The sequence below is a fragment of the Ursus arctos genome, unplaced genomic scaffold, assembly GCF_023065955.2.
Source record: "Ursus arctos isolate Adak ecotype North America unplaced genomic scaffold, UrsArc2.0 scaffold_24, whole genome shotgun sequence".
NCBI classification, from domain to species: Eukaryota; Metazoa; Chordata; class Mammalia; order Carnivora; family Ursidae; genus Ursus; species Ursus arctos.
In genome coordinates, this window is record NW_026622919.1 from 20,454,757 (window position 1) to 20,482,523 (window position 27,767).

General features: G+C 41.9%; 2 protein-coding genes and 1 long non-coding RNA gene across 4 annotated transcripts in view; 2 read left to right on the forward strand and 1 right to left on the reverse strand.

Moving 5' to 3' along the window:
* Nucleotides 1-903: 903 nt before the first annotated feature.
* On the forward strand, nucleotides 904-10,658 carry KRT40 (keratin 40). Its single transcript, XM_026512873.4, has 7 exons — nucleotides 904-4,408; nucleotides 5,309-5,391; nucleotides 5,655-5,811; nucleotides 7,153-7,314; nucleotides 7,394-7,519; nucleotides 8,839-9,059; nucleotides 9,593-10,658. The coding sequence occupies exons 1-7, from the start codon at nucleotides 3,962-3,964 to the stop codon at nucleotides 9,690-9,692; spliced, it is 1,296 nt and encodes a 431-aa protein (XP_026368658.1). The 5' UTR covers nucleotides 904-3,961; the 3' UTR covers nucleotides 9,693-10,658.
* LOC125283410 (uncharacterized) overlaps nucleotides 5,025-27,767 on the reverse strand; it is a 140,081-nt gene continuing 117,338 nt past the window's right edge. The window contains exons 13-15 of one of the 2 annotated variants that reach the window (XR_008961317.1): nucleotides 20,898-21,113; nucleotides 7,690-7,779; nucleotides 5,025-7,516 (exon numbers count right to left, since the gene is read on the reverse strand). This is a non-coding gene — a long non-coding RNA (uncharacterized LOC125283410). Of the gene's footprint in view, nucleotides 7,517-7,689; nucleotides 23,523-27,767 lie in introns of both variants that reach the window. The other variant, XR_008961316.1, reaches the window with a different exon arrangement.
* On the forward strand, nucleotides 16,422-26,599 carry KRT39 (keratin 39). Its single transcript, XM_026512872.4, has 8 exons — nucleotides 16,422-16,871; nucleotides 17,730-17,812; nucleotides 18,472-18,628; nucleotides 19,286-19,447; nucleotides 19,560-19,685; nucleotides 20,997-21,217; nucleotides 22,600-22,861; nucleotides 23,593-26,599. Exons 1-7 carry the CDS (start codon nucleotides 16,422-16,424, stop codon nucleotides 22,850-22,852), a joined length of 1,452 nt encoding a protein of 483 aa, XP_026368657.1. The 3' UTR covers nucleotides 22,853-22,861; nucleotides 23,593-26,599.

Genomic DNA, 27,767 nt, shown 5'->3' on the forward strand with positions numbered 1-27,767 from the left:
ATCCATATTGTTTAGGCCTTGACAACTCGATGTAGAAGTGACAGGTTATTATTTTTCCCTACAGCGAGGACTAAGTCCCAAAGGAGTTGCATGACTAGATGAAGACAATACAGCTAGTTAGTACCAGCACTGGAACAAGAATGCAAACATGACCAGCAGGACCTTGCTTTGTCCTCTGCCAATCTCCCTTGTCCTGCAGCATTCAGTTTCTTTCATAAGCAATTATGTGTCAAAACAGAAACGTCTGCTGAGCCAAGCAGTTATATTTTTAGCAAGCATTTATTAAGGGCCTATTCTATTATGTCCCAAGTGCTGAGGATAAGACACAGAAGATAGGCTGGTCTTAAAAGAGACGTTTTCCAAAAAGGAAAGAGACCAAAAAACATAAAAATACCAAAATTTTAAGAGACAGGGCAAGTGCTACCATGGAGACGTGTGCACAGTGTGATGGGAAACGCCTCCATCCCCACGTGAGGCAGCTGGATGCCATTTCAGCTGTCTTCACGGGTGGGTTCATTGGGGTGACAGAAGAGCAGTGGCCCGAGGAAGCGCCACCCACAAAGCTTGAAGGATGGCTGCAGTCTGGGGTTTGTGAGACAAGTATCAGGAAATTAGCCTAGAAAAGTAAATTGGCACCAGATTAGAAAAGGCCATTTTCCAAGCCAGGAAGTTTGGATTTTATAGGTGGAAAGTGGCAAAAAATAGATCTGTATTTTACTAAAGTGAGTCTAGCAGCGGTAAGTGCCTGTTCTGAGGTAAGAGCTCATTACAAGAAGAAGCAATGATGTCATTTTATCATGACCTTTAACGGCATCTACTTATTTTCTCTATTCCCAATGTTCCCTCCTTTCGAGGGTGATATGCCATAAAAAGGAATTCTGGGCAATTTCAATGATCTTTTTTGTTGTTGTTTTGTTTTTGTTTTTTAAGTAGGCTCCACACCCGTCAGGGAGCGCAAAAGGGCCTTGAAGTCACAACCCTGAGATCAAGACCTGAGCCGAGAACAAGGGTCAGACACTTAACCAATTGAGCCACCCAGGCACCCTTGCAATTTCAATATTCTAAGACGGGAACTAAAGCTATAGATTGTCATACAACACTACCTAATTAATCAAGCCCAAAATAAAGTAGTCCTGTGGGTTGGTGCTCTCACTGCTTTCCCTCCCTCCCTCTCTCTCTCTCTCTCTCTCTCCTCTCTCTTTCCATATATCCACATTTTACAAATAGAATTAGCTCAAGATAAAAGGAAATATTTCTTATTTTTACCTGCAGTTACTTGAAAATAATGACACATTGCTGCATTTTAATTAACTGGAACCTATGACAGAAAACCAAGATGTGGATTCTCTTCAAAGAAATTCTTCCTTTGATTCATTAGGTTACTGTGGAAATTAGAATTTTCCTCCAGGGATTTGTAATTTCTGATTTTCAAATACGTTTTTGAATCCTTCAACTCATGTCCTCTGCAAAACAGCATCAATATGAACGGGCAGAAGACATGAACAGACATTTCTCCAAAGAAGAAACACAAATGGCCAACAGACACATGAAAAAATGTTCAACGTCACACTCATCATGGAAACACAAATCAAAACCACAATGAGATATCACCTCACACCAGTCAGAATGGCTAAAATTAACAACTCAGAAAACAACAGATGTTGGCAAGGATGTGGAGAAAGGGGAATCTTCTTGGTGGGAATGCAAGCTGCTTCAGCCACTCTGGAAAAGATGCGGTGTATATATTCAATGGAATATTACTCAGGCATCAAAAAGAATGAAATCTTCCCATTTGCAACAACATGAATGGAACCACAGTGTATTATGCTAAGCGAAGTAAGTCAGCCAGAGAAAGACAAATACCATATGATTTCATTCATATGTGGAATTTAGGAAACAAAACAGATGAACATAGGAGAACAGATGGAAAAATAAAAGAAAGAAAGAGAGGGAGGCAAACCTTTAGAGAGTCTTAAACATAGGGAACAAACTGGGGGTTTCTGGAGGGGAAATGGGTGGGGGGATGGGGTAACTGGGTGATGGGCATTAAGGAGGGCCCATGATGTAATTAGCACTGGGCATTATATGCAACTGATGAATCACTAAATTCTACCACTGAATCTAACACTACACTACGTGTGAACTAACTTGAATTTAAATAAGATATTGAAAGAAAAAAAAAGAACATTTGGCATTCAGTGTTGAAATGTAAAGAGAATCACTAAAATTAAACCCAACTCCACTCAATGAACAAAAAATCCTGAGTCTACAACCATACCTCCCTGAAAGGGCCCAATCCTATCTGATCTTGGAAGCTAAGCAGAGTCAGTCTTAGTTATTGCTTGGATGGGAGAGTAGTAAATCCTAAGAGGCTATTCACATCCATCTATTTAAGATCTCTTGGTTTGGTTTTGATTTTGGTTTTTCCATTATCAGCTACCTAGTAAGAAGTGTTCAGAGTTAGAAAAAAAATTTAAGTTTTTTCTGGATCATGAAAATTTTAACTTTGTCAGAACAGTGGTTTTTTCCAATTCTTAAAGATTTCTGGAGGCAATCTGCTCTCCCCACCTTTGAAAATGAAATAAATACCACAATTACTCCATGAAAAGTGAAAGAGATCATTCTACATAATGGAGATGAAATTCAAGACATAATCCAAAAAAGTTATATCTCAAATTCCTATCCATTCGGTATTGCCCCAGGGATCATCCAATGGAACTGCTGGTCTGGAACTCACATTATAAAATTTTATTCCCCAGTCCCAGTATTTCCAATATTTATGAAATTGTGACCTCAAAAACTAAATAAATAAAACAGATTCCATCTCAGAAGAGAAGACTTCTGTAGCTTCCTTGTCCCTATTCTGAGGTGTATCCCATGAGGGTTTAGTTTCCCAAGAGACTAAAAGATTGTAACTTACAAATTGTATTTCACTAGGGGCGCCAGGGTGGCTCAGTCGGTTAAGCGTCTGCCTTCAGCTCAGGTCATGATCCTGGGGTCTTGGGATCAAGCCCCGTTTTGGGCTTCCTGCTCAGCGGGGAGTCTGCTTCTCCCTCTCCCTCTGACCCTCCTCCCTGCTTGCTCTCTCTCTCTCTCTGTCTCAAAAAATATATACAATCTTAAAAAGAATTGTATTTCACTCTTATTATTAATACAGATGAAAAATAGTATCCCTAATCTAAAAATGAGGCATAGGAAATGTGGAGAAAACAAGTTCCAGGAAATCAAAGATCACAATTCCAGATCTTGATAACCAATTTGTATTTTGGCCTGGAGGGCACAGATTATGCCCATCAGTTACGTTAAGTCACTTTTCAATTTGCACACAGGTAGACATGGTTCACACACACACACACACGCACACGCACACACACACTTTAAACCCAGTACACACCTCACTCCTCCACCACGTGAGCACAGCAAAACCATAAAAAGCATTTGCAAAAATTGCTAACCACATGGAACATTTTTACGACGGTGGCACAAACAAATAAATGGCATTTAATGAGACGCAATATGGATTTTAAAAGGATACATAAACAATTTCCAATACACAGGAGCAAAATCTGTGGGAATATTATTTTCATTTGTAATCAGTTGTATCTGTGATTTCTGAGTGGCCAAATTCTCTCTGCCTTTCCATATTCTACCAATAAGACAATGCTTCCTATGAAGATTTTCTGAACCAAGCATTTCATCCTACTGGCACATGGAAATAGTGCCCTTACTTAGTAACCTGAAGTTATGCCTCTTTTATGAGGCATAAAACTCTTCCCAGCAAACAAACAACACTAATGAATGTTCCTTTGAAAACTGGCACCAACAATGATAAACGGAACATCCGGTACATTCTGTAAATACCCATTTTGCGGGCTGTATAAAAGTCTCAGGAAGGAAAGAGACTTTGGGAGCCAGTGAACTGGACTTTTGCAACTAGTCTTTGTCCTTCAGTTCCAATAGGATGACTTCTGACTGTCCCCACACGTGCTGCTCTCCTGAACCCTCTGCCAGGGCTTCGGACTGCGCATTTGCCTCAAGCTGTTCTGTGGAAGCCCCTTGCCTCCCCGGCACCCCTGCTACATCCAGATGCCAGACTCCCAGCTTCCTATCCGGGGCTCACCTGCCGACTGGCTGCCCCACGCCATGCTACTTTGCTGGGAATTGTACCATTCCGCGCTTGGTGGGGAACTGTGCTTGGGGTGAGGATGGCGTGTTCAACAGCAACGAGAAGGAGACAATGCAGTTCCTGAATGACAGACTCGCCAGCTATCTGGAGAACGTGCGTGGCCTGGAGGAGGTGAATGCAGAGCTGGAATGCAGGATCCGAGAGCAATGCGAAGAGGATATCCCACTGGTGTGCCCCGATTACCAGTGTTACTTCGACACCATCGAAGAGCTCCAGCAAAAGGTCTGGTGTCTCCTTGCCCTAATGCTCCACCCCCCCAAGCTGTGATTTGCTTTATCTTTATCTTTATGCTAAAAAAAAAAAAAAAAAAAAAAAAAAAAGGCTGTTCTATGGAAGTCCCCCCAGGGAAAGGGGTCTTCCAAGACGTAATGCGACTTCGAGGAAAGGGTGGTGGGCTGAGAGTCAGCAAACACCAGCATGAGCCGCGGGCTGCCAGTAATCAGTGAGTGGCCAAAATAAACTCACTCACGTCTAGACTTATCACCCAGAGAATGAGAAAAAACTACATTACACCTAAAGTTACTTCTGTATATAACACTGGACATTTATATTTCTATTTTTAACATAGATATTGAAATCTCTTCTTTTGAATCATGTAATGCTAACCCTAGTAATCATTTCCTTTTCTTACTGATGAATTTTTATCATCATGGATGGAGATAGAGTCCTAATGCAAACCACCTAGGGAGAAAATCCAAGTTCAACTGCCAAGGAATATTGCAAAATGTCTTAGGCCACTGAAAAACGAACCCTTTTTTTTTCTATATTTCTTTTATAAATTGGTCCTCCTTTTCTCTTCATTGAAGTGACATGGTTAATAAGAAAAGTAGGCTGAATGCTATTTTATGCTTTTTTTTATTATAGTAGTATTTTTTATTATGTTAGTCACCATACAGTACATCCCCGGTTTCCGATGTAAAGTTCCATGATTCATTACTTGCGTATAACACCCAGTGCACCATGCAATACGTGCCCTCCTTACTGCCCATAGGCTGGTGATGGGTATTTTATGCTTTCTTATAAAGACTTTTAAAAGATAAATAATGGCATAGCTGTTAAATAAACAGATATTTAGGTTTCTTTCAAAGAGCCTCTATGACATATGACTAACTTATTCACCAGATCTTGTGCACGAAGGCAGAGAATTCTAGACTTGCTGTACAGCTTGACAACTGCAAACTCGCTGCCGATGACTTTAGGTCAAAGTAAGTTAAATTTGAATTTGAAAATAATTTATGGCCGCTTCTCTCTCTCTCTCTCTCGGTCTCTCTCACACACCGGCGCGTGTGCACACACACCACAAATATTCTCTATATAAGCTTTTTTAAAGCTAAGAATGCTTGCAGAGCTGACATTTATTATTTGGGACATGGCTTCCTTGAGTCCTTGTGTCACTCACCAGCATGCCCAGCCCCGTGCACGGTGTCTCGCAAAGTAAGCACAGTCTGTATCTCTTTTGCTGTGGAAGGTACGAGTCTGAACTGTCTCTTCGCCAGCTGGTAGAGACGGACATTGGCGGCCTGCGTGGGATCCTGGGTGAGCTGACTCTGTGCAAAGCTGATCTGGAGGCCTACGTGGAGTCTCTGAAAGAAGATCTCCTTTGCCTTAAGAAAAACCACGAAGAGGTGAGGAAAGGTGTAAAATTGGGAATGAACGTGGAAGTGACAAAGTCAAACTGAGAGAGCTCGTGTTGAGTATATAAATCAAACAGGCAGATATCGCTGAAGCTGGAATGAAATTACTCGAGGCACCGTTACAGGATTTTTGTTCCCTTAGTGCCCATGGTTCTCGGTCACGCCGCTTCGAAGAATGAAGAGGTAGACAAGAGTGGCGGGCAGCAAAGCAACGTTCATGGAGTGAGAATATTAAGCTCCCGGAGTGGGAGGGGACCCGAGACGGTTACCATTTTGGCGTTCCCATCTAGCAGTTTTTATAAGCCCTTTCGAAGAACTATCTCGAGCATCCTGAGTGTGGGCCCCCGTGGGCTGGCTGCTAAGGTGCGCCAGTCAGGGCTCTGATCACGCACCTGTCTTCCTATCCGGTTATTGGTCACGCGTTGCTGGTCTTTTGGGCTGACATCTGGAAACTAACTGCCTCAACCTGTGACAGTGACCAATGTTTGACGGTTAATTTTATGTTTCGGGATGTTTTGCAAAAGTGACTCCTGCAGAGGCTGCTAGACAGGGTGCGATTGTGGTCTTACCTACGCTGTAGAACAGGACTCTGGCGCGGTTTTGTGTCAGCTGTCCTGGCTCCCGCTTTTCTTACTAGGGACCCTGGCCCTGACTACCTAAGTGTCTAATTAACCTCTAACAGCACTAATGTTGTTCGGCCTGGTGACTCCGGCATATCTCTGGCCCCCGGCCAGTACTACATGGGAGAACCAAACTGTTCGCCTGCCATTGCTTTGTGAAGGAGGTAACGCTACAAATGGCCTTCCTTGTAACACGTGTAACTCTAATTTATAAGGTATGAAAATCAGGCTGATAAACACAGTGTGAAGGCCATTTCAGAAAGGGATAACATCTTGTGTAATATTTGGACCGATGTTTTAAAATATTCTGTCTATAAACTTAAAAATCATAAAACATGAAGCATATGATTATCTCATGTTGATGAAGCTAAAAAGTGAAAAGCTGAATGATGTAACATAGCATATTTTCCCTTTGAGCATGTGTTGATGATAATAACATTTATTGAAACCTTCCTATGTGCCAAGAACTTTCCTAAGTGCTTTATATGAACATTAACCCATATCTCTCACAATAACTCTCTGGGTAAGGCAAAATTATTATACCCATTTTGCAGATGCAGAAACTGGGCAATAAAAAGAGACTCAACCTAAGCGATCTGAATCTAAATCCCACATTTTTACTCACTTCTCCAGAAATGGGATGCCCTTGGGATATCAAAGTGAATTTTCCCCCATCCCTCTGTGGCTTTCTTTACTCCATTTCCTCTTTCAGGAGGTCAACTTGCTCCGTGGACAGCTGGGTGACCGACTCAGTGTGGAGCTGGACACCGCCCCCACCATCGACCTCAATGGGGTCCTGGATGAGATGCGTTGTCAGTATGAAACAGTGCTCGCCAACAACCGCAGAGACGTGGAAGAATGGTTTGCTGCTCAGGTCAGCACCCGGAGCAAGAAAATGACAGGCTTCCAGACTTCTGCCTTCTTTGCACCCTCTAATCATACCTGTGTTTCAGACCGAGGAGCTGAATCAGCAGCAGCTGTGCGGCGCGGAGCAGCTGCAGGGCTGCCAGACAGAGATCCTGGAACTGAAACGCACAGCCAATGCTCTGGAAATTGAGCTTCAAGCACAGCAAAGCCTGGTATGGAAGGGAAAGAGAGCTCTGATTTTCTCACTGAAGAATCAGGCCCTGAGATGCTATCCCCTCTTCCGTAACCCCAAGGGGAGACCACAGTTCACATGGCAGGAAGTCTGAATTTCCAATTTGCAATGATTGCTATTTCCTTGCCTTTCCCAAATACTGCAGCTTACCTAGCCAGAAGTGCTAGGTCCACAGCTTGTACTGTCCCAACAGGGATGCCCTGACCTTCCCTCCTGGGCTTGAGCATGATCCTGCAGCACCTTCCAGAGACAGAGAGAGAGAGAGAGAGCAGGTCAAGAGAAGAATGAGAGCAGAACCTCTGAGCCAAAGGCTCTCAAGCATTCTAGTGGGTTTTAACTCTCTTTTGATTCAGGCCAAATTCCCAAGCTCATCATCATATAAAAGAATGGTATTCAAACTCTGCATTCTACCACTACCCTAACCTTTCCCAGGATCCACACCTCAACCAGACCCTTCACTGCACCCCACTCCACCAAGCAACAAGAATACCAGGCACTGGGGGCGCCTGGCTGGCTCAGCCAGAGGAGCATGTGACTCTTGATCTCGGGGTCGTGAGCTCGAGCCCTACATTGGGCATAAAGATTACTTAAAATAAATAAACAATTTAAGAAAAAAAAGCATACCATGCTTTGAAGATCACACTAGCCAGTTCCAGTCGAACACCACTGTCTGTGCCACGTTAGGGCCTATGGAGACTATGTGGGTGAGTAATAGCTGCGCTTCCATCTTGAGAGAGCCTTAAAAGCCTCACAATAACTTTATGGGGTAAATCCCTTTCCTAACCCCATTATACAGGTGAGGAAGACTGAGATTCGGATTAAGGTGCAGGGGTCATGCAGTTTCTAAGAAGCAAAGTGGAAGCTGGATCCAGCTGGTTCAATCGCAGAGCCTCTTTGGACCACTCTGTACGGCTCCTCCCTGCCTCAAGCCCATACTCAATTTCTCCTCTCAAATGCTGTCGATCCTCCTTTAGCTACCACAGTGTGTTGCACGCTGCAGTGGGCATAGTGGTGGTAGTCATAACTAACCCTTCTACAGCTTTTAAATTTTTTCCAGGCACTGTTCAAAATGCCTTACACACACTAATTCATTTAATCCTCACAGCCAACCAACCTACCTACCTGAGTTAGGCACTTGGCACTGTCCATTCTTTATAGAATAAAACAGAGGCTCAGAGAAGCTAAGTAATTTTCTCAAAGTCACAGAGCTGCACTAGGGTAGAGCAAGGATTTGACAACAGGCACTCTGGCCTCAGGGACTAAGCTACACAGCCCTTCTGAAAACTCTTCCTTCTACAGGCAGAATCTCTGGAATGCACTGTGGCAGAGACGGAGGCGCAGTACGGCTCCCAGCTGGCCCAGGTGCAGTGCCTGATCGACAACATGGAGAACCAGCTGGCCGAGATCAGGTGCGACCTGGAGCGGCAGAACCAGGAGTACGAGGTGCTGCTGGACGTGCGGGCCCGGCTGGAGTGCGAGATCAACACGTACCGGGGTCTCCTTGAGAATGAGGACAGCAGGCAAGTTCAACACGATTATTCCCCAAATCCCCCAAGTCACAAAGAGGCTCATGCAGGAGAATCCTGCTTCCTCAAGAGCTGCCCAAGGTGAAACGTCCCTAATGCGTTAAAGGATCTCCTTACGAGAGTTAAAAACAGACGAACAAAAACGGCTGAGGCTAATCACATGACAGTAGAAGAGTTCAAAAGTATTTTAAAGCAGATTCTAGAGCAGAATCAGTATCATATATAACATTCCATGCTGGGGGGGGTGGGGGGTCTCCCTTTGCTCCTGTCTTCCGCCAAAGGGAAATCAGGAACATGCATACGACGACATTTGCAAAGTGAAGGAAATGCATGAAACTGCATTCGGCTGGCCGGGCTGCAGGGAGCCAGGAGTGCCAAGGCTGGGTCCAGGCCTGAAACAAGCTTAAGTCAACTGTTACTCTGAGAGGTTCAGAACACCATGTGCAGGGCAGATTTTGGCATAATCTTTCCTGAGTTGAAATTTAATCCGGCTTTCCCTTGTTAAGCTTAGTTCAAAATTTCCACAGGCTTCCCTGTAACCCGTGTTCTGCCATAAGCACATCCAGCAACACTTGTGAGCCGTGTGTGGCATATGTCATTTGCACAGTAGAAAACGGCTGCACGTGACTGCTGAGCCCGCGGTCGGCCGGCGGCATCAAAGCCCGCGGTGTCCTGGAAGGGAGAAGGGGCTGCAGTCAGAGCCATCCAAGCCTGAAAGTCAAGAAGGCGTTTCTACCCCAAAACTGTCCTCTAAACACCCTCACTCTGTTTCTGCTTTATCATGTCGTCTCCTGCCTGCTGATTTGTGATATTCCAGGAGGCTATAAAACTTTCTTGCTAATCTCCAAATCAAATGCGTTTCATTCCTTTAGCGTGGTAAATATAGCTTCGTGGCTTCTGTGATATAATAACCATGTGATGCCAAGCTAATTGCCTAAACCCATGGCGGTGGTTTGATTTTGCACAAACCGAAGCTGAAAATAGTTTTTAACTCTTCTTATACAAATAGATTAATCCATGCAAAATGCCATATATCTTGGAAGACAGTTGTATGTATCTTTGAGAGGAAATTTAGCAATAAATGTTATTTTATTTGTAATTATAAAAGTACAGGATACTTTTTTTTTCAATTTGGCACATAAAAGGGGGAAAAATCAGTTACAATTCCGCACCCCAAGTGTCCATTGTCAGTATTTTGGAAGCCTCCAGCTTTCTTTCTTAAAATAGGTTTTTCCATACGGTGGTTATCATATTTACATAGGCACATAGTTGAGTAACCTATTCTCTTTCACTATGTCATGTAAGCATTTTCAATCCCAGTAAATGTATAAGATTGTCTTGTGACCATTATTTTAGTGGCTTCATAAAAAATACCATAAGGTAGGGATGCCTGGGTGGCTCAGTCAGTTAAGCATCTGCCTTTGGCTCAAGTCCTGCATTGGGCTCCTTGCTAGCAGGGAGCCTGCTTCTCCCTCTGTCTGCTTCTTCCTCTGCCTGCCGCTCCCCCTGTTGTGCGTTCTCTCTCTGACAAATAAATAAATAAATAAACTCCTTAAAAATATATTAAAAAATAAAAAATTAACTAAATAAAAATACCATAAGGTATGTTGGTCTGTTATTGGACATTTGGGGTGTAAGAATAATAATTCGCACACAAATTAAAAAAGCAAAGCAGAGAACTCCACCTCCAGAAAATGAAATAGATGTATATTTCCTCATTCCTCTTCCTAAGTTTGGCTAAAAACCTGGGAAATTATATATAAAACAAATATAAGCAGACTCTGAAAGGTGGAAGAAGCCAAACCAGCTAGAATCACAGCCAAGAAACAGCACGGTGGTTCCTTTTACCTCATATCTCCTGTGTTGGGAGCTGAAGAAACCAACAACCCATAAACACCAGCAGGTGCAGACAGAAAAAAATCTCCAAGAAGAGAGTCAAGGGACATGAAGGGAGGTAAGGTTTCTATACTTCACCTGCAGTAACGTCAACACCAATAGAGCATGACGTTTGTGGATATGTGTGTGTGTGTGTGTGTGTGTGTGTGTGTGTGTAATGTAATACCTTAAGCAACTACTTAAAAAAACTATGCAAAGAAATACACTTAATACCCCATAGATAAATCAAAGTAGAATTCTAAAATATATTCAAGGAATCCACTGGAAGGCAGGAATATAGGACAGACAGATGAAAAAACAGAAGGAATAAACAGAAAATAAAAAATGAAATGTAGATTTAAGCCCTACCATATCAATAATTATAGCAAATGGAAAGGGTCTATATTCATTAACTAAAGGGGAGAGGTTGGCAGAGTGGATAAAACAGCACGACTACATGCTCTCAACAAGAAGCTCAGTTCAAATACCATGATATGGGGAGGCTGAAAGTAAAGAATTAAAAAAAAAATCCACACTTGTTCATAGCAGATTTATTTGTAACAACCAAAAACTAGAAACAACCAAGATTCAAGGCCATTATGCTGAGTGAAAAAAGGCAATCTTGAAGGTCCATATATTATATGATTATACTTATATGACATTCTTGAAATGACAAGATTACAATGATAGAGAACAACTCAGGCATAGCATGAACATCTATCTTGAGTGCTGTGGTGGTTACATGAATCTATACATGTGAAAGAAATATACACATCCTGTGTGTGTATATATTACATATATTAATATGTGTATATATTATATACGTGTGTGTATCCATGTTAACTTCCTGACTTTACAACTGAACTATATTGAGCAAGGAGAAGGAGGGGAGAAGGAAAACTGGTCAAGCAGTACAGAAGATGTGCAAGATACAAGAAAGGAGAATAACTGATGAAATGTCCTACTGAAGGAATCAAAGGGGAATCAGCTCCAGAGCACAAATAAAGGAAGGAAAAACTCTGCCTGAGACACACAAGAGAAGAAAAGTGATAAGATGGAGAAAGGGTACAAAAACAAAAATACAAAATAATGGTCAAACTCTCTGATTCGGAAAGCGATACCTCGAAGTTGTGGAATCTGTACAAAAGCATAAAGAAGAAAATAACATTCATCAATAGCTACAAAATTCACAGAAGTCCACTCTTTACATTTAGATATCTCTCCTTCTGGTCCTTTTCATATGTTTTTAAAATTATTACTATTTCAAATGCCGTTATTTTATGGAGTCATTTTTTTTGTGGTTTCTTGATTTTGAGTCATTGTTATAAGGGCCTTCCATACTCTTAATTTATAAAAGAATTCTTATGCTTTCTCTTAGCACATCCATGACTTCCATTTTTCACAAGTGAATCTATGACCCATTTTAATTCAAGTATATGAAGAAAGTAGTGAGCATTAGCAGAACAACTCAGCTGTATCAAACCTTAACTTTTTATGTTAACCATACTTCATTGGGATTTAATTTTCATACAATAAAATGCATCAATGGAAAGCATGCAGTTCCATGAAATTTGAAAGCACACACAGTCATGTAATCATCCAGACCCAGACCCAGACTAGCATAGCAAGATGTAAAACATCAACCTGGAGACTTTCTCCGGGCTCCTTGCCAGTCAGCTCCCCTCCATCATGACGAGACAGCCACTACTCTCATACCTGACGCTGTCGAGGAGTTTGGCCTGCGCCCGAAGTTAATATAAATGTAATCGTACCGTTTGTACCCTTTTGTGCCTGACTTCCTTAGGCTGACATAATGTTCCTGAAGTTCTTCCATGTCACTGTGCATACCAAGAGTCCATTTTTTGTGTGATCGAGTACCAACCTAGTCTATGAACATACCCGTTCGTTGATCCATCGTCCTGCTTGTGAGCAGCTGGGCTGTTTCCAGCTTGGGTGCCGTACGCAGTTTTATACTAGTCTTTGTATGTATATATGCACTCATTTCTCTTGGGCACAGAACTAGTTGTGAAACTGCTGGGTCAAAGGGAAGGTCCTTTATAGAACAGTGAATCCTTTCACCCAGCAAGCAGCTTGCCCTTTTGCTTTCTTCGTGGTATATTTTAATCAACAAAAGATTATGACTATAATGAAATCTAATCCATTGGGGGTTTTTTTGTTTGTTTTGTTTTTTAAAGATTTTATTTATTTATTTGACAGAGATAGAGACAGCCAGCGAGAGAGGGAACACAAGCAGCAGGAGTGGGAGAGGAAGAAGCAGGCTCATAGCGGAGGAGCCTGATGTGGGGCTCGATCCCAGAACGCCAGGATCACGCCCTGAGCCGAAGGCAGACGCTTAATGACTGCGCCACCCAGGCGCCCCTAATCCATTTTTTTATGTTCAGTGTTCTCCGTGTGCTAGAAGTCTTTGCTCAGCACGAGTTCATGAAAACATTCTTCCATGTTGCCTTCTAAAAATTCCATACATATAATCTTCACATTTAAGTGCTGAATTAATTTTTATGTATAGTATGAGGTAAAGCTCAATATACAGTCATTTCTTGGATACAATTATCTGACTGATTGGCAACATTTAATGAAAAGGCTATCCTTTTCTCATTGACTTAATTTGGAAACTTTGTCAAAAATCAACTGACTGTATGTATGTGAGTCTATTTCTAGAATCCATATTCTTTTTCACTGATCTATTTGCCAACCCTCATGCCAATATCATCACACTGTCCAACTATTGCAGCAGTATAGTAAATTGTATGAATTTATACTCCCACCAGCAATAAAGGAAAGGCTGTATACATTTGTTATCAAACTGTGATTTTTTTCAATCCGATAGGTAGAAAGATAAAATGGTATCTCAGTGTAGTTTAAATTTACATTTCCTTTTTATGAGTGACATTCAGCATTTTTTCTAAGGCACTTTTTTTTAAAAAAGATTTTATTTATTTATTTGACAGAGAGAGAGACAGCCAGCGAGAGAGGGAACACAAGCAGGGGGAGCGGGAGAGGAAGAAGCAGGCTCATAGCGGAGGAGCCTGATGTGGGGCTCGATCCCATGACGCTGGGATCACGCCCTGAGCCGAAGGCAGACGCTTAACGACTGCGCCACCTACGCACCCCTCTAAGGCACTTTTTAAATTGAGTGCCTTCTGTATTTTCTTTCTGATCATTATCTGCAGTGTTATTGCAAATATGATTTCCCAGTTTGTCATCTGTCTTCTGATTTTAGAGGTTGTGTTTTTTACCAATGTACAAGCTTTTCGATGTAGTCAGGTTTACAAGTTTTTATGGTTTCATTATTTTGGTCCTTACTAGAAAGGCCTTCTGACTTCAAATTTATAAAAGAACTCTCATATTTATTAGCACAATTCTGATTTCATTTTTTCACATTTGAATCTTTGATCAATTTGTAATTTGTTGGGTGCCTGGGTGGCTCAGTCAGTTAAGGATCTGCCTTCAGCTCAGGTCATGATCCTGGAGTCCTGGGATCAAGTCCTGCATTGGGCTCCCTGATCACTGGGGAGCCCACTTCTCCCTTTGCCCCTCTCCCTCCTCATGTGCTCTTGCTCTCTCTCTCAAATAAATAAACAAAATCTTTTTTAAAAAATTGTAATTTGTCCTACTATAAGGGATAAGGTATGATTCCAACATTTCCTGCCCCACCTTTGACCTCAAGTGATACAGAATTGTCCCCAAACTACATATGATAGTCTATCTTTTCCCCCACTGATTTGAAATGTCACATTTATCATATACTAAATCACAATTTATAAGGAGGTCTATTTTAGACTCCTTATTCTATTCTATTCTATTCTATTCATTTTTCTGGTTATTCAGGCATGAATATTATAGTATTTTAATTCTTGAGGCTTTAAAAAGGAAGGACTAATCTTTTGGTGACTTTTCTTTTTTAGAATTTTCCTGGCTATTCAAATTTGATTAATTTTTTCTCATAAAACTTCAGAATTAACTTGTCTGGTTGAAAAAAATCACATTTTGGGAGGATCTCAATAAATTTATTGGAATCTAAGTTAAATTAATGTAGAGATCACTGATATTTTTATAGTGATGAATACAGTACCTCAATCCAAGAACACGATATCTTTCCATTTATTCTAGTTTTCTGTCCTTCAGTGCATTTTAATATTTTATTCATGTAGTCTACCTTTCTAACTAATTTTATTCCTGTGTATTTTATATTTGTTGGTGCTATTGTAAATTAGTGTGTCTTTTCCTTACATTATGTGATATGCAGAATAATGGGCCCCCAAAGATGTTCATGTCCTTATCCTACAATTTTTGTATATGTTAGGCTGCATGACAAAGGGGAAGTAAAGCCGCTAATCAGCTGACCTTAAAATAGCAAGATTATCCTAGATGATATGCATGGGCCCAATATAATCACAAGGTCCTTAAGTGTGGAAGAGGGAAGCAGAAGAGTCAGTATCAGAGTGATGCCATGTGAACAAGATCTGACACTGGGGGCTTTCAAGATGGAAGGGGCCACGAGCTAAGGAGCATGGGAAGCCTCTAGAAGCTGGTAATTATTCTCTCCTAGAGCCTCCATAAAGGATCAGGAACAAATAACTTTCTCAAGAAAATGCTGAGAAAGTATTCCTGAGAAAGAAAACACATGCCTTTCAACAGATCATGTTTAAACAGCAAATATAAGCCAACACTATGACAAATTTTTAGCTAACGTAATTCCACGAGCAAACACTGAGGCGCTAAAAATGTCATAAAATGTAGGCTTTAGAAAACCAAAAGATAACCAGCCTCTTTCCTAAGAAATTTCTTGTTAGCAATCAAACCCTACTTGGCAAACTGAAACAGGAATCTAGCAATCACCTTTAAGAAGGGTCTTATTTTAAAATTAACATTTTAACCCATACTCATGATGTCTGAATGATGAAAATGGGAAAATCCGTGGGCAGAACAAAATAAAACACGGATTTCTAAGTTCTCCAACAATTATTAGATATTAATAGTTTCCCTTTTCTAGAGAAGAAAGGAAAAGAAGGATGAACTCATTCCTGATCAAGCTTAATGCCAGGTGGAGAGGTCAACAAGGATTTAATGAACTTAATATACTCACACCTACTTAATAATGGATGCTGTTAGAACTGTGACGACAGTTCCTTTTGAAGACTTCATGTGAAGCTCTGGGTCCAATGACAAGTAGTAGTTGTGATGGGTCATAACTTAGTAACAGCCGAAATGCACATTTTTATGAGACAGGTAACTCTTCTCAGGCGAGTAAAAAGCAGACTAATGAGATGTTCCTATGGGATTTGATATAAACATTAGAAAGGAAAACATCCTCCCAGCTGTGACCCCACCTAGAGCAAAGGCTATATAAGCACTTCAAAGAGGAAATAGCCAAGAAGCTTGGAATTCAGACACAGTCGCGGCTGCTTGAGCTTTCAATCAGGACCACAGACTGAAATAAACCAAAACTGGATACACACTATGGATGCCAAGGGCTGTACAACAACTTCTTGTTCAACGCCACACCAAAGCTGCTCTAGGATTACAAACTGTCGGACCGTCTCTTCTAACACCAGCTGCCAACATGGTGGTCTCAAAGCCAACAGCTGCCCACCAACCGGTCATGTTCCGAGGGCTGCCAGACCCATTCCTTGCTTTTATTTCACACCCATCTGCTTAATAAACAACTTCAATGCCTGTTGCCTTCTGGATGACTGTGGCTGGTGTGGTGAAGGCATCAACAGTAACGAGAAAGAGACCATGCAAATCTTGAACGAGCGCCTTGCTAACTACCTGGAGAAGGTGCGGATCTTGGAACAAGAGAATGCGGAACTGGAGCGCAAAATCCAGGAGGAGTGTAACAAAGAGCTCTGTGTTGTATGTCCTGACTACAGGTCCTACTACGCTACCATTGAGGAGCTCCAGCAGAAGGTAAGAGTCTTAGCAATGTGTATAATCAGATTGGGGCATGACACTCTCCAAGCAATAGCCATTCGCTAAACCTTAATATTTTTAGTTCCTCTTATGCTGGAAAAAAATACTTCGTAGAATAAGAAAATCTCTTGAATGAAATTGCCATCTTGAGGCAATATTCAGAGTTTTATACTCATTCATATTCCAGAGATACATTCTGCTGTCTCAGAAGTGTGTCAACATGTGTCAACAGCCGATTGCTGCCACTTCTTTAACAAAAATAAGAAAACAGGGATCTGAGAAAGAGCATTTTGTTTTAAAAGTTCCTAAAGAGTTTAAGTTTTATCTATTCTGCTACCATCACCACTGTTTCACCCTCTTATGCTCATGTCATCATCTCCAAATTGTTTCAATGGTTTCTTCCAACACCGAGCCTGTCTCCTAATCCGAGTGATGTGCTGCTTCTACTGCACGTGCCAGATTTATTCCATTTTATTTCTTCAACAAGTATTTCCCAAGCACCACCAACAACACACCAGACATTACTCTAGGCTCTGGGAAAATATTAGTGAACTAAAAAGCCCTTGCCCTCATGGCGTTTAGATTCCAGAGGATGCAAATCGAGGGCAGATTTTATATTTTAACAGTAAAACATATACAAAAGTTTCTATTGGAGTGGGTTTTGCTGATTTTTTAGGAAAATAACAGAAACTCTGATTTTCCAAAGCTTCTCAAGCTTCCTAACCATAGCTATGAAAAGCCTAACTGTCCCCCGCCCCCCGCCCCGTGTTAATTGCAACACACACAAGCCCTTGGTTTTTAAAGAAGGAGATCCTGGTGTTTGTCTCATTTGTGTGTACAATTTCTTAATTCTAGATCTTGTGTACCAAGGCTGAGAATTCCAGACTGGTCTCACAAATTGACAACACCAAACTGGCTGCTGATGACTTGAGAGCCAAGTAAGCCCACCCAGCACTGTCATTCATGACAGAATTCACCCTGCCTCTGACTCTACACACTCCCAAGAAGATTATCCCCAAATCTGCCAAGCCTCCTGCTCCATACCATAGCAGCGCTAGCCCAGATAAAAACCTTCACATTCGAGAAATGATAAAGATTAATAACCACTCACATGTAAACAGTGCTTGCAGTTTCTAACATATGAATCCATCTGATTACCTGCACAGTAATTCAGAAAAATGGGGAGGCCTCATATATAGTTGCCTTGTTTAAGGCGAGAAAACTCCGGCTTAAGGGGGTTCAGTTACATCCAGAGACATACAACTAGGGCAAGACACAGCTAAAACGTGCGCCTGAATTTTCTAACTCCTAATCCATTACTCTTTCCACGACCACTGCAATGCCTCCAGGGGCAGGAGGAGGAGGACCAATTCCCTTATCTCAAAGAACAGCAATGTGGCCTCACGCTGGCAAACTGATAAGGAATAACAATCATGTGGTGATGTTTATCAAGGGGTCTCACCTCTAAAGAGAAGGAAACCCACAACAGAAATATAACACATGAGAGTCCCGAAGGAGAATGTGGAAGGAGTTCTGCTTGGCTTGATTGACACCGTCTGCATTGTAATGCCTTTCTTTTTATGTCTCACTCTTAAAGGTACGAAGCTGAGGTGTCCGGACGCCAGCTGGTGGAGGCAGATGCCAACGGCCTACAGCAGATCCTGAATGCACTGACCCTGGCCAAGGCTGACCTGGAGGCACAAGTCCAGTCTCTGAGGGAGGAGCTCCTCTGCCTCAAGAACAACCATGAGGAGGTTAGAGAAAAACCAAGAGAGTCATTTCAAGCTCAGCCTCTAAAAATAGCAGCAATTCCCTCAAGTCAAACTTGGCAAAAGCTGTCTCCAAAACGTAGATACTACTCTGCTTTTCAGCCCTGAAAATACCTGCTGCTACTACCGTTGGCTCCATGTGTTTTAAGTCCATCGCCTATCACACTATATCTTAGGCCTCCATTGCCCTCTCCAGCTTTTCCAGAAGGAAGCGATGCTTTTCCTGACCTCACTCGTTTCTCATCTTTTTGTAGGCATCCCTACACAGATTTCTGCCACTGTTGGTGTTAAGTCCGTATTGGCAAAAGCCCACACTGGCGTCATAGACTATGGTTCTCTTATTATAAATTCTACCTCTCTGCTGCTTCACCATTACCCATCCCTGGAAATGATCTAAATTCTTTAAGACTCTGATCTTGCTAATTGATTCCTTTTAATGTTCCACGTATTTGAACACAGAGTCATATGTGAAATAGCCTGAGGCCATTTTATAGCATCTCAATAGCACCTATAAGTCATCTATTCCTTCATTGTGAGCTCTATTTCAGATGCAATTAAGCTAAATTATTGCTGTTAGACAAACAAGAACACAAGGGTGTCATCTGTTCACCAAGTGACTTCACATTCTTTTTCTTTCCACAGGAAATCAAATCCCTGCAGAGCCAGCTTGGGGACAGACTCAACATTGAAGTGACCGCTGCCCCTTCTGTTGATCTAAACCGTGTTCTACAAGAAATGAGATGTCAGTATGAGTCCATCATGGAGACAAACCGCAGAGAAGTGGAGCAATGGTTCAACACACAGGTGGGGAGGGTAGAAAACTCAAAACCAAGAAGGTGACATTGCATTTCCAGGTGACATTAAATCAATGTCACGTTTTCCTTCATAATAGTCATGGCCTTTGACTGTGTTGCAGATGGAGGGGCTGAACCAGCAGGTGGTGAGCAGCTCCCAACAGCAGCAGTGCTGCCTGAAGGAGATCACTGAGCTGAGACGCACCGGGAATGCTCTGGAGATTGAACTGCAGGCCCAGCACCGAATGGTACCCAGCAAGCTGACCAAGCCCAACACGGCAGGGATGGCAGCAGCCCTGACACCTGCATGGTGCAGTGTTTCCCAAACTGTGTCCCTCAGAAGTTCCTCTGTTTGCTAAAGGGTCTATGGCCAAAAAAAGGGCTTGTGGTCAAGTAAGCCTGGGAAACGCTGGTTCAACAGGTACCTTCCTGCAGGCCTTTAATAAGCCAATATGCCCTGTGGATCTCCCAGAAGGAGATGCATGGTATTCAGCGTTCCAAACTTATTTGACTCTGGACCCCTTGTTTTAAGAGCATCTCATGGCAATAATGATCCATGGAGTACACTTTGGGAAACACTAATGGAGCATTTTACTACATGCAAAACATTTTTACAAACTATCAGATTTATAAAATAATCTTATAAAGGAGGTAGCATCATTATTAAGCCAATTTTACAGTTGAGGCTCAGGGAACTGAAGTGCTTTTCCCACGCCAAATCCCAGGTGAGTTCCATCTTGCCTATTTTATAGAGATGGAGACACTGAGATCCTGAGGCACTGAGTAACTTGTTAAAACTCACAAAAGAAATGAGTCTGAGCCATAATTCAGTTTCCAAAGCTGGAACCACGTCTGCCTCGTTGTACCACCTCTCTGAAGTAGGGAATTATTTAAATGCTCTGATGTGAAGGGTATTTGGAAGACCCTGCCCCAAAGCTGGTTTTGTCACCAGCTAGTCATGTGACCATGGGCCACTCACTTAATCCCTTGAACCTCAGTTTTCTCCTCTCTAAAAATTGGGAAAACCATGCAAATAATAGGTTATTCAAACCTAAAATTCCATTATCCGTAGACTAACAGATGATGGAGCAGGAAAGAACTTTAATCACCAAAGTTTCAACTCTCGTGTTTTAGATATAAAGGAATGGACTGAGTGAAAGCGTTGTTTATGGCTAAATGCCGCTAACTTCTTTTTTAAGGTATAAATAGTCACAGAATGAGGTACCATGGTAACAGGTTCTTGAAGCCCAGGCATAAAATAAGTTGGAATATTTTTTTGTCTCACAGGTAGGAGAGTGTGGTAGGATATTATCAGGTGATTAAGAAAGAAGTAAATACTTAAAGAGAGGCAAAAATAAGTAAAGAGGATAAAAGGAAGCGAGCTTTAGCATAGTTGATAATTTTGGTTTTGGATTTGTTTGGTTAGGAAGTAATAAGAGGGCTTAGAGATTCATTAGTACCTGTCACAAAGAAACCATTGTTTAAAATGATGCAGTTTACAAGTGACCTAGGCTCCAACGAGTCATCGTTGTAAATCCTACTTTCCTCCTCCATGGTAGAGAGATTCCCAGGAATGCATCCTGGTGGAGACAGAGGCCCGCTACACCGCCTTACTGGCCCAGATCCAGTGTCTGATTGATAACGTGGAGGCTCAGCTGGCGGAGATCCGGTGTGCCCTGGAAAGACAGAACCAAGAATACGAGATTCTGCTGGATGTCAAGTCCCAGCTGGAGTGTGAGATTGCCACATACCGCAGCCTTCTGGAGAGTTCGGATGTCAAGTAAGTAAAACAAAAACAGCTTCTACTAGAAAATATGCTCACATGCATGTATTACTGCCACTGGCAACAGGGGGCGTGTGCTTTGATCTTCTTGCCAGTGATGGGAACTTGCGATACACGGTCTCAAGCTGCGCTGTTTGGAGACCTACAGTTGTAACCTAGTCCAAATGTGAGGTCTTAGCTGGGCTGCGCCATCTTGAAGAGCCAGTGCACCAGGTTAATTCCTTATATGTTGAGTTTTTAAAAGTACAAGGGAAAAAAATGGTTTTCCCCAATACTCAAATATTCCTGGCGACTTATAGATTTTCCCGCACGGAGATGAACTTTCATGAGATCAAATAGGAAGACCCCACTCCCTCTGGAGGAACATTCTGCTCAGGCTGAAATGCCCGTCCCTGTCCAGCCACGTGTCCTTGATGCCAACAGCAGCACGTAGATACGTGTGTTTTTGCATCATTTTTAAAGTAGAAATTGTAATGCTTTTCAATGATAAGAAGCCAACCAGCTCACAAGAAACTGACCTAGATAGCACATAAGCTCTTTAGAGGAAGCAACTCAGTCCAAACTAACGCCCCAGATGCAGACTCAGTTACAATTGTTACGGAGACCTTCTTCCCCAAAATAACCAGTGAACTCTGTTCAGGGCATTCTTTTAACTGGCACGTTTTCACTGCTACATTATACTAGCCCCAGGTTAACCATAGCTACAATATACCGAACGAGGAGCCACAATATACCAAAGTGCCTTGAACCATCAAAGAAAGATGATACTTTCTAAAAAGAGTTCTATTAACTGCTTCCAACTCCCAGTTCTATAAAGTTTCATTTAAATATGCCCAGAAGGCACTTCGAAGCTTCCGGATAAAGCACGGAGGACTCTTCCATCGACGGGGTTCAGGCCACCAGAAGTATTGTGACTCACTGATAAGAAAGATATCTGATGAACTTCTTTTCCTCAGATAATAAGCCCCTCAACTTGGCCCTTATCGCTATTGACCCTGTAAGTCAATGATACCCAGTCTGCAGATGGAGAACTAATGCTCAGGAGGGTTCACTGACTTACCTGAGGTCACCAGCTGGTAAACAGCAGAGCTGGGCTGCACCCTGGTCTTTAACTCCCGGCACGGGGTTCTTCCCCAACACCGTGGCATTGGCCGTAACGGCAGCTGACGTAAGCTAATGCTTCTAAACCTAAGAGGCTGCTCTCTGCTGGGTCTGTTCTCATCCTTCCTCTTTCACTAACGATAGAACAAAATGAATGAATAAGCACTTGGGAGTACTTGTTTCGAGTGACACATGTCGAAAAATTACCCACCGCTCTCGTTCTCCATCACCATCGTTACCTTCGCTCAATCACAGGTAAAATTTTGGCTTTCTTCTAGGCTTCCCTATAGCCCGTGTGCCGCCAAACGTGAGCCTCCGAGTAAGACCAGCGCCAAGGGATGCCCAGCCCCAATTTACAACACATCATCCTCGGCTTCCTGCAGGACACACGAGCCCCGCGGCGCCTACAGAGTCCTGCCCCGAATACTGGTTAAAATCTGCACCACCACGCAGGAGATTAAGGATGGCAAAATCATTTCTTCTCATGAGCACGTGCAGCCTTGCTTCATCATCAGAACTGCCAGAGTCTAACATTCCAAGGTGATGAAAATGACCCTCAGTCATGAAAGAGAGGCCAATACTGGCTCCTACCAGAAAGGCTTAAAAAGTCCCCAGCCCCTTAAGGTACTTGGTTTCTTACTACCACAGTGGGTCTGCATTGCTAGATAGAATTCCTTGTATTCCGATCCTTCCCTAAGTCACCGCTGTCAACATGATAATAAATGACATTTCTCTGGAAGCACATTTCCCATTTCTCTGAGAGACAGGCACTGCTTTATAAGTTCCAAGGAAGGTGCCCACATTACTTGACTCCGCAGTGATAGTCAGGTTTCTCTTTTGTTTACTCGGGACTTGTTTACTTATATGCCTCACGAGAGCCAGTCAGACAAGTTCTAGGATTGTTTTTGGCCACGGTACATGAGGTGAAAAGCTACGACCTTCCCTTCTAAAATCCTTCCTTGGCTATACAAAGAAGCCTATATAAGAAGAGCATGAATAGGGGAAAAGTTCTTTAATGTTTAGTTTCCTTCAGTAGTCATGAGTCTGTCTCCTGTTGAACTCTGCTGTCTGTTATCCGTATTCACATACCTTACATTCCCCCAAGGTATTTTTGAAGATGTCCATGTTCTCCAAAACTTTGTAACCATTGGGCTCTCCAAATATTTTCATCAAGAATCAGGAAGAGTTGTAGGGAGTGAACCTGGAGAATTTTGAAGGAATAACATGGATCCTTTCATTAAATGTTTGCTATTTCTCTTTCTACTCTTTAGGGAATGGGAGTTGTCTCTGACTGTTTAACAAGGGACTTGGAGCCGGAACTCTCCCTCCATAACCCTATTCCTCCATCTCCCGGGGACTGATGACCATGAAAACATAGCTTAGGTTCCTCCATCGATCTATCCACCAGAGAGAAATGGACTTGACCCCACAAACTTTGCAGAAAAGTAATCATTGAGTAATAGCTGCTTGCAAGCACGAGACATTCTCAAGTAAGAAGATACCGTGTATGTATCGGCCATGATCAGAGCTTCTCACAGCAGGGTCGCAGAGGGTTTCAGTCAATCCCTACAAAGTTATTTGACATTTCCAGAAATTTTAGTAAATAATTATAAATCAAATACAGAATGTGGAGTCAAAAGACCTGAAGTCCTAAACTAGACTCTTGGGACGCTGAGCAAAACATTTAGCCTTCATCAAATTTAATTTCCTTATTTGTTAAATGAGGGCCATGGCTACTTGACAGGTTTGTTGTGAGGATCAAATGAAACTGTTTATGTCATGCTCCTCGGTATACTGAAGAGCATGATGCAAATGTTATTTTTACATAAGCTTTGCTTTTAACTACAGCCCTAGACTTAACTCTGTTATTATCTCATGTCAAAATTCTTTTCCCATAAATGTAGTTATCCACTCATGATTTGGGGAGTTTTAATAGTGCTCAGCTTTGAGGTGTGAAACAAGAACAGAACAGGATCTTCCTGCCATCAACCACGCAATTCTATTCAGTAGAGCGTTTCTGAGGTCTTAGGGTCTGTATCAGATATCAGTTGATGGCTGGTGCCCGCAGCAAAGACAAAAGCATCATTAAACTCACAGCTCAGCAGTCACTTCCTCCAGACAAGTAGCAACTTATACTGAGCAAGTGGAATGCAGAACTCCCAGAATGATCTCTTTCCTATCAATAACTTCCTTCCCATCTGAAGGCCCAGATTACCCCTGGTAGCACTTCACAGCATACCATCTCAGGCTGAAGGATGGAAATGTGCGAGCAGAGGGCACGCACTCAGAAGCCCTAGGACAGAGTCTCACCCCAGTCTATGTGTATGACCTTGAGTAAAAGAGACATAACAATGTAGGTCCTTAGGCACTGGAGGGATTAAATGGACTAATAACAGTAAAAGGGTCGTGTAAACTGTACAAGGCCAGGCAGAAGAGAGGTTTTGTCCCCTAATTGGAAACCAGGCATTTGTCATTTCACAAACTTCTTCCTCTGTGCCTGGTTCGGTGGTGGTCCCCAGTGGACCTCATATGTACTGTCAACACTAACTGAGAAATCAATTGGAGAAAGGCCAGAGTTGCTCAGTCTGCTCTGAATTTTGATTAACAGGATTCAGGGTTTAGGAACCTCGCCGGACTCAGGCTAACCTTGGGTTGATATGGCAATGCCATTCCCAGTTTATCCCCAAAACAGGATCTCTTCCTCCCACTCTAAGCAAAGTATCTTATGTGCCATACTAGGCTGAATTATAGATATTTGAAACCAAAAAGACTATGAATCCCAGTCCTGTAAGTCAGTTATAACACCAGGTTCCTTGCTCTGAAGTCTATAAAGTCCTACTAAGACACAATCTTAAAAAGGATTGACTCTAAGGAGCAAGAGGGCCTTTGTTTGCTAGAGCTTGTCTCAGAGAGGGAAAGAGTATCAAAACCCATTTGGTGGTCCGCAATTATATTTCTAAACAAGGGAGGTTTAAGGATATATTTTCTCTAGATATCGTCTTTTTCCATGTTGACTCCACCTTAATATGACAGCTGGTTTAAACACTTCCAAATGCAGGGGTAACCATGCTTCTCTCTTCCCCTTTGTCTCTCAACCATTAACTGCCCCCAAATCCCTATAAATGGCCCACAACCTCTCCATCCTCCGCTAGGATCAATTCCACCAATTTCTATTTAGAAGATGTGGCCTGAAAATTTCTCAAGAGTTCAATCAGTGGTAACCCCTTACATTACTCGCCACCAGGATTTCTCTAGTTGACTCAGAAACCACTTATACCCAAATCCCCTGAGGAACCTATAAAATTCAGATTACTGGGCCTACCCTAGACCTCCTACATGAGCATCTCCAGGTGTGGGACCTGGGCATCCACATTTTAACAAAATTCTCACCCAAAGCATGTGTGCTGAATTATAAAAGCCACTGCTTGCTAACTGACAAATGCCTTTTGGTTTAAAGATCTGGATGAATTGCTGCCTTAGGGGATTATCTTTTAAGTTCTGACACTAGCTTGATAGATAACCATGCTTGCAGACAATTCCTTCTCTACATATCCATCCACCTGTTTATGAAGTAGGGTTAATCAAAAAGCTAATAAGTAACTCATTTAATCACTAATTTATTTAATCTTTATTACCATGGAGGAGTTACCCCTAATATTCCCATTTAATAGATAAAGGAACTAATGGATAGAGCAGTTCAATGACAATATTGTGTGAATAGTGAGTATTGTGTGACTCTCACCCAGGGTCACACAATAAGATTGAATGTTAAGTACTTTGATTTCCTTAAGAAGGTTAACATAGCACCGGATACATTCTATAATCAGTGTCCAAGAATGGAAACAATTCACAGTAGCAAGAGATTATTTTTTCAACTCTTCAAAGAACTATTCTCTAGCCTGCTTGTCACTTCTAGTGAGAGACCATCTAAGGAGTCTATGATATTAGCATTGGTCATTCTTTTTGTTCATAAATTCATAGACCGAGTTTTATTTTTTAACTTTATGTTATTGTGGTAAGAATGCTTAACATGAGATCTACTCTTTTAATAGATTTTTAAGTGAACAATACAGTATTGTTAGCTATAGGCACAACGTTGTCCAGCAGGTCTCTAGAACTTATTTTATACCCTTTGATTAGCAACCCTCCCTTTACCCTCCCCCCAAGCAACCTCCTTCCATGGCAACCACCTTTCTATTCTTTGCTTCCAAGAGTTTGACTATTTTAGATATATCTCATGTCTCTTTAAGTGGAATCATATCATATCTCATATAAATGGAATCATGCATTATTTGTTTTTCTATGACTGACTTATTTCACTAGTATAATGTCCTCAAGTTTCATTCATGTTGTCACACATTGCAAGATGTCCTCCTTCTTAAATGCTGAATAATATTCCATTACATGTGTATGTGTGTGCGCACATACATGTATACATACATACATACATATGTATTGCACATTCCTTTCTATCCATTCATCATCAAACAATCCATTTAGATTGTTTCCTCCTCTTGGCTATTGTGACTAATGCCTCAATGAACATGGGAGTGCTAATATCTCTTTGAAAATTAGAAAGATTTTTGATGGCATCTAATAGACTTTTTTGTATCAGAGGGGAAGAAACTGAGAGAGAAAGGGGACTGGTCCATGACTGCACAGTCAGTGAGAGAATCCAGTGCTCTTCCTTCTACTTCTCATTCCCCATCACATCTGGAGTAGACAGTGCTGAAACTGGGTCTGATGGAAAACAACCCTGGACCAGCAGGCAGTGACCTTCCATACTAGTTCTTAGGAGCATCATTTGACTTCTCTGCTCTTGGACCGAGATTTTTCTTTTCTTTTCTTTTTTTAAGATTTTATTTATTTATTTGACAGAGATAGAGACAGCCAGCGAGAGAGGGAACACAAGCAGGGGGAGTGGGAGAGGAAGAAGCAGGCTCATAGCGGAGGAGCCTGATGTGGGGCTCGATCCCAGAATGCCGGGATCACTCCCTGAGCCGAAGGCAGACGCTTAACCGCTGTGCCACCCAGGCGCCCCCCAGAGATTTTTCTGATCTAATATCTTCAGCTTCTCTTACAATCCCTGGTGTTACTCACCTTATTATGTCTTGCTTTCTGCATCTGTAAATAGGAAATAACACCAGAGATAACATCCTCCAATTCCTTCTCTCTCTGATGTCTTTTTTAAAAAGGAAATTAGATGCTATTGATAAGATCTTTAAGTTCTTAAGAAGCTAATGATTGTATGTTCTTATTAATTCCCATAATTTCCATTTATCAAACGATGGAGAAAAGTATTCTACTCATTGCCTGAGTAGATCTATTCTAATTCTGTCCACTTTGACTTAAAATGCAAGTTCTGATAATAAAAAAAAATGTAAAAGCAAGTGCCATCCCCAAATAAGGACAGAGAAAGAGATTAAAATTCAGGAGAAACAGAAAG

What these genes read in the sequence shown, in the direction of transcription:
- KRT40 (XM_026512873.4), top strand. Translation starts at nt 3,962, where the DNA reads ATGACTTCTGACTGTCCCCACACGTGCTGCTCTCCTGAACCCTCTGCC. An exon ending in TTCAAGCACAGCAAAGCCTG is followed by an intron (nt 7,520 to 8,838) that starts GTATGGAAGGGA and finishes TTCCTTCTACAG; the next exon opens with GCAGAATCTCTGGAATGCAC. An exon ending in CTTGAGAATGAGGACAGCAG is followed by an intron (nt 9,060 to 9,592) that starts GCAAGTTCAACA and finishes AAATTTCCACAG; the next exon opens with GCTTCCCTGTAACCCGTGTT.
- KRT39 (XM_026512872.4), top strand. Translation starts at nt 16,422, where the DNA reads ATGGATGCCAAGGGCTGTACAACAACTTCTTGTTCAACGCCACACCAA. An exon ending in GCTGATGACTTGAGAGCCAA is followed by an intron (nt 17,813 to 18,471) that starts GTAAGCCCACCC and finishes TCACTCTTAAAG; the next exon opens with GTACGAAGCTGAGGTGTCCG. An exon ending in TGCAGGCCCAGCACCGAATG is followed by an intron (nt 19,686 to 20,996) that starts GTACCCAGCAAG and finishes CCTCCATGGTAG; the next exon opens with AGAGATTCCCAGGAATGCAT.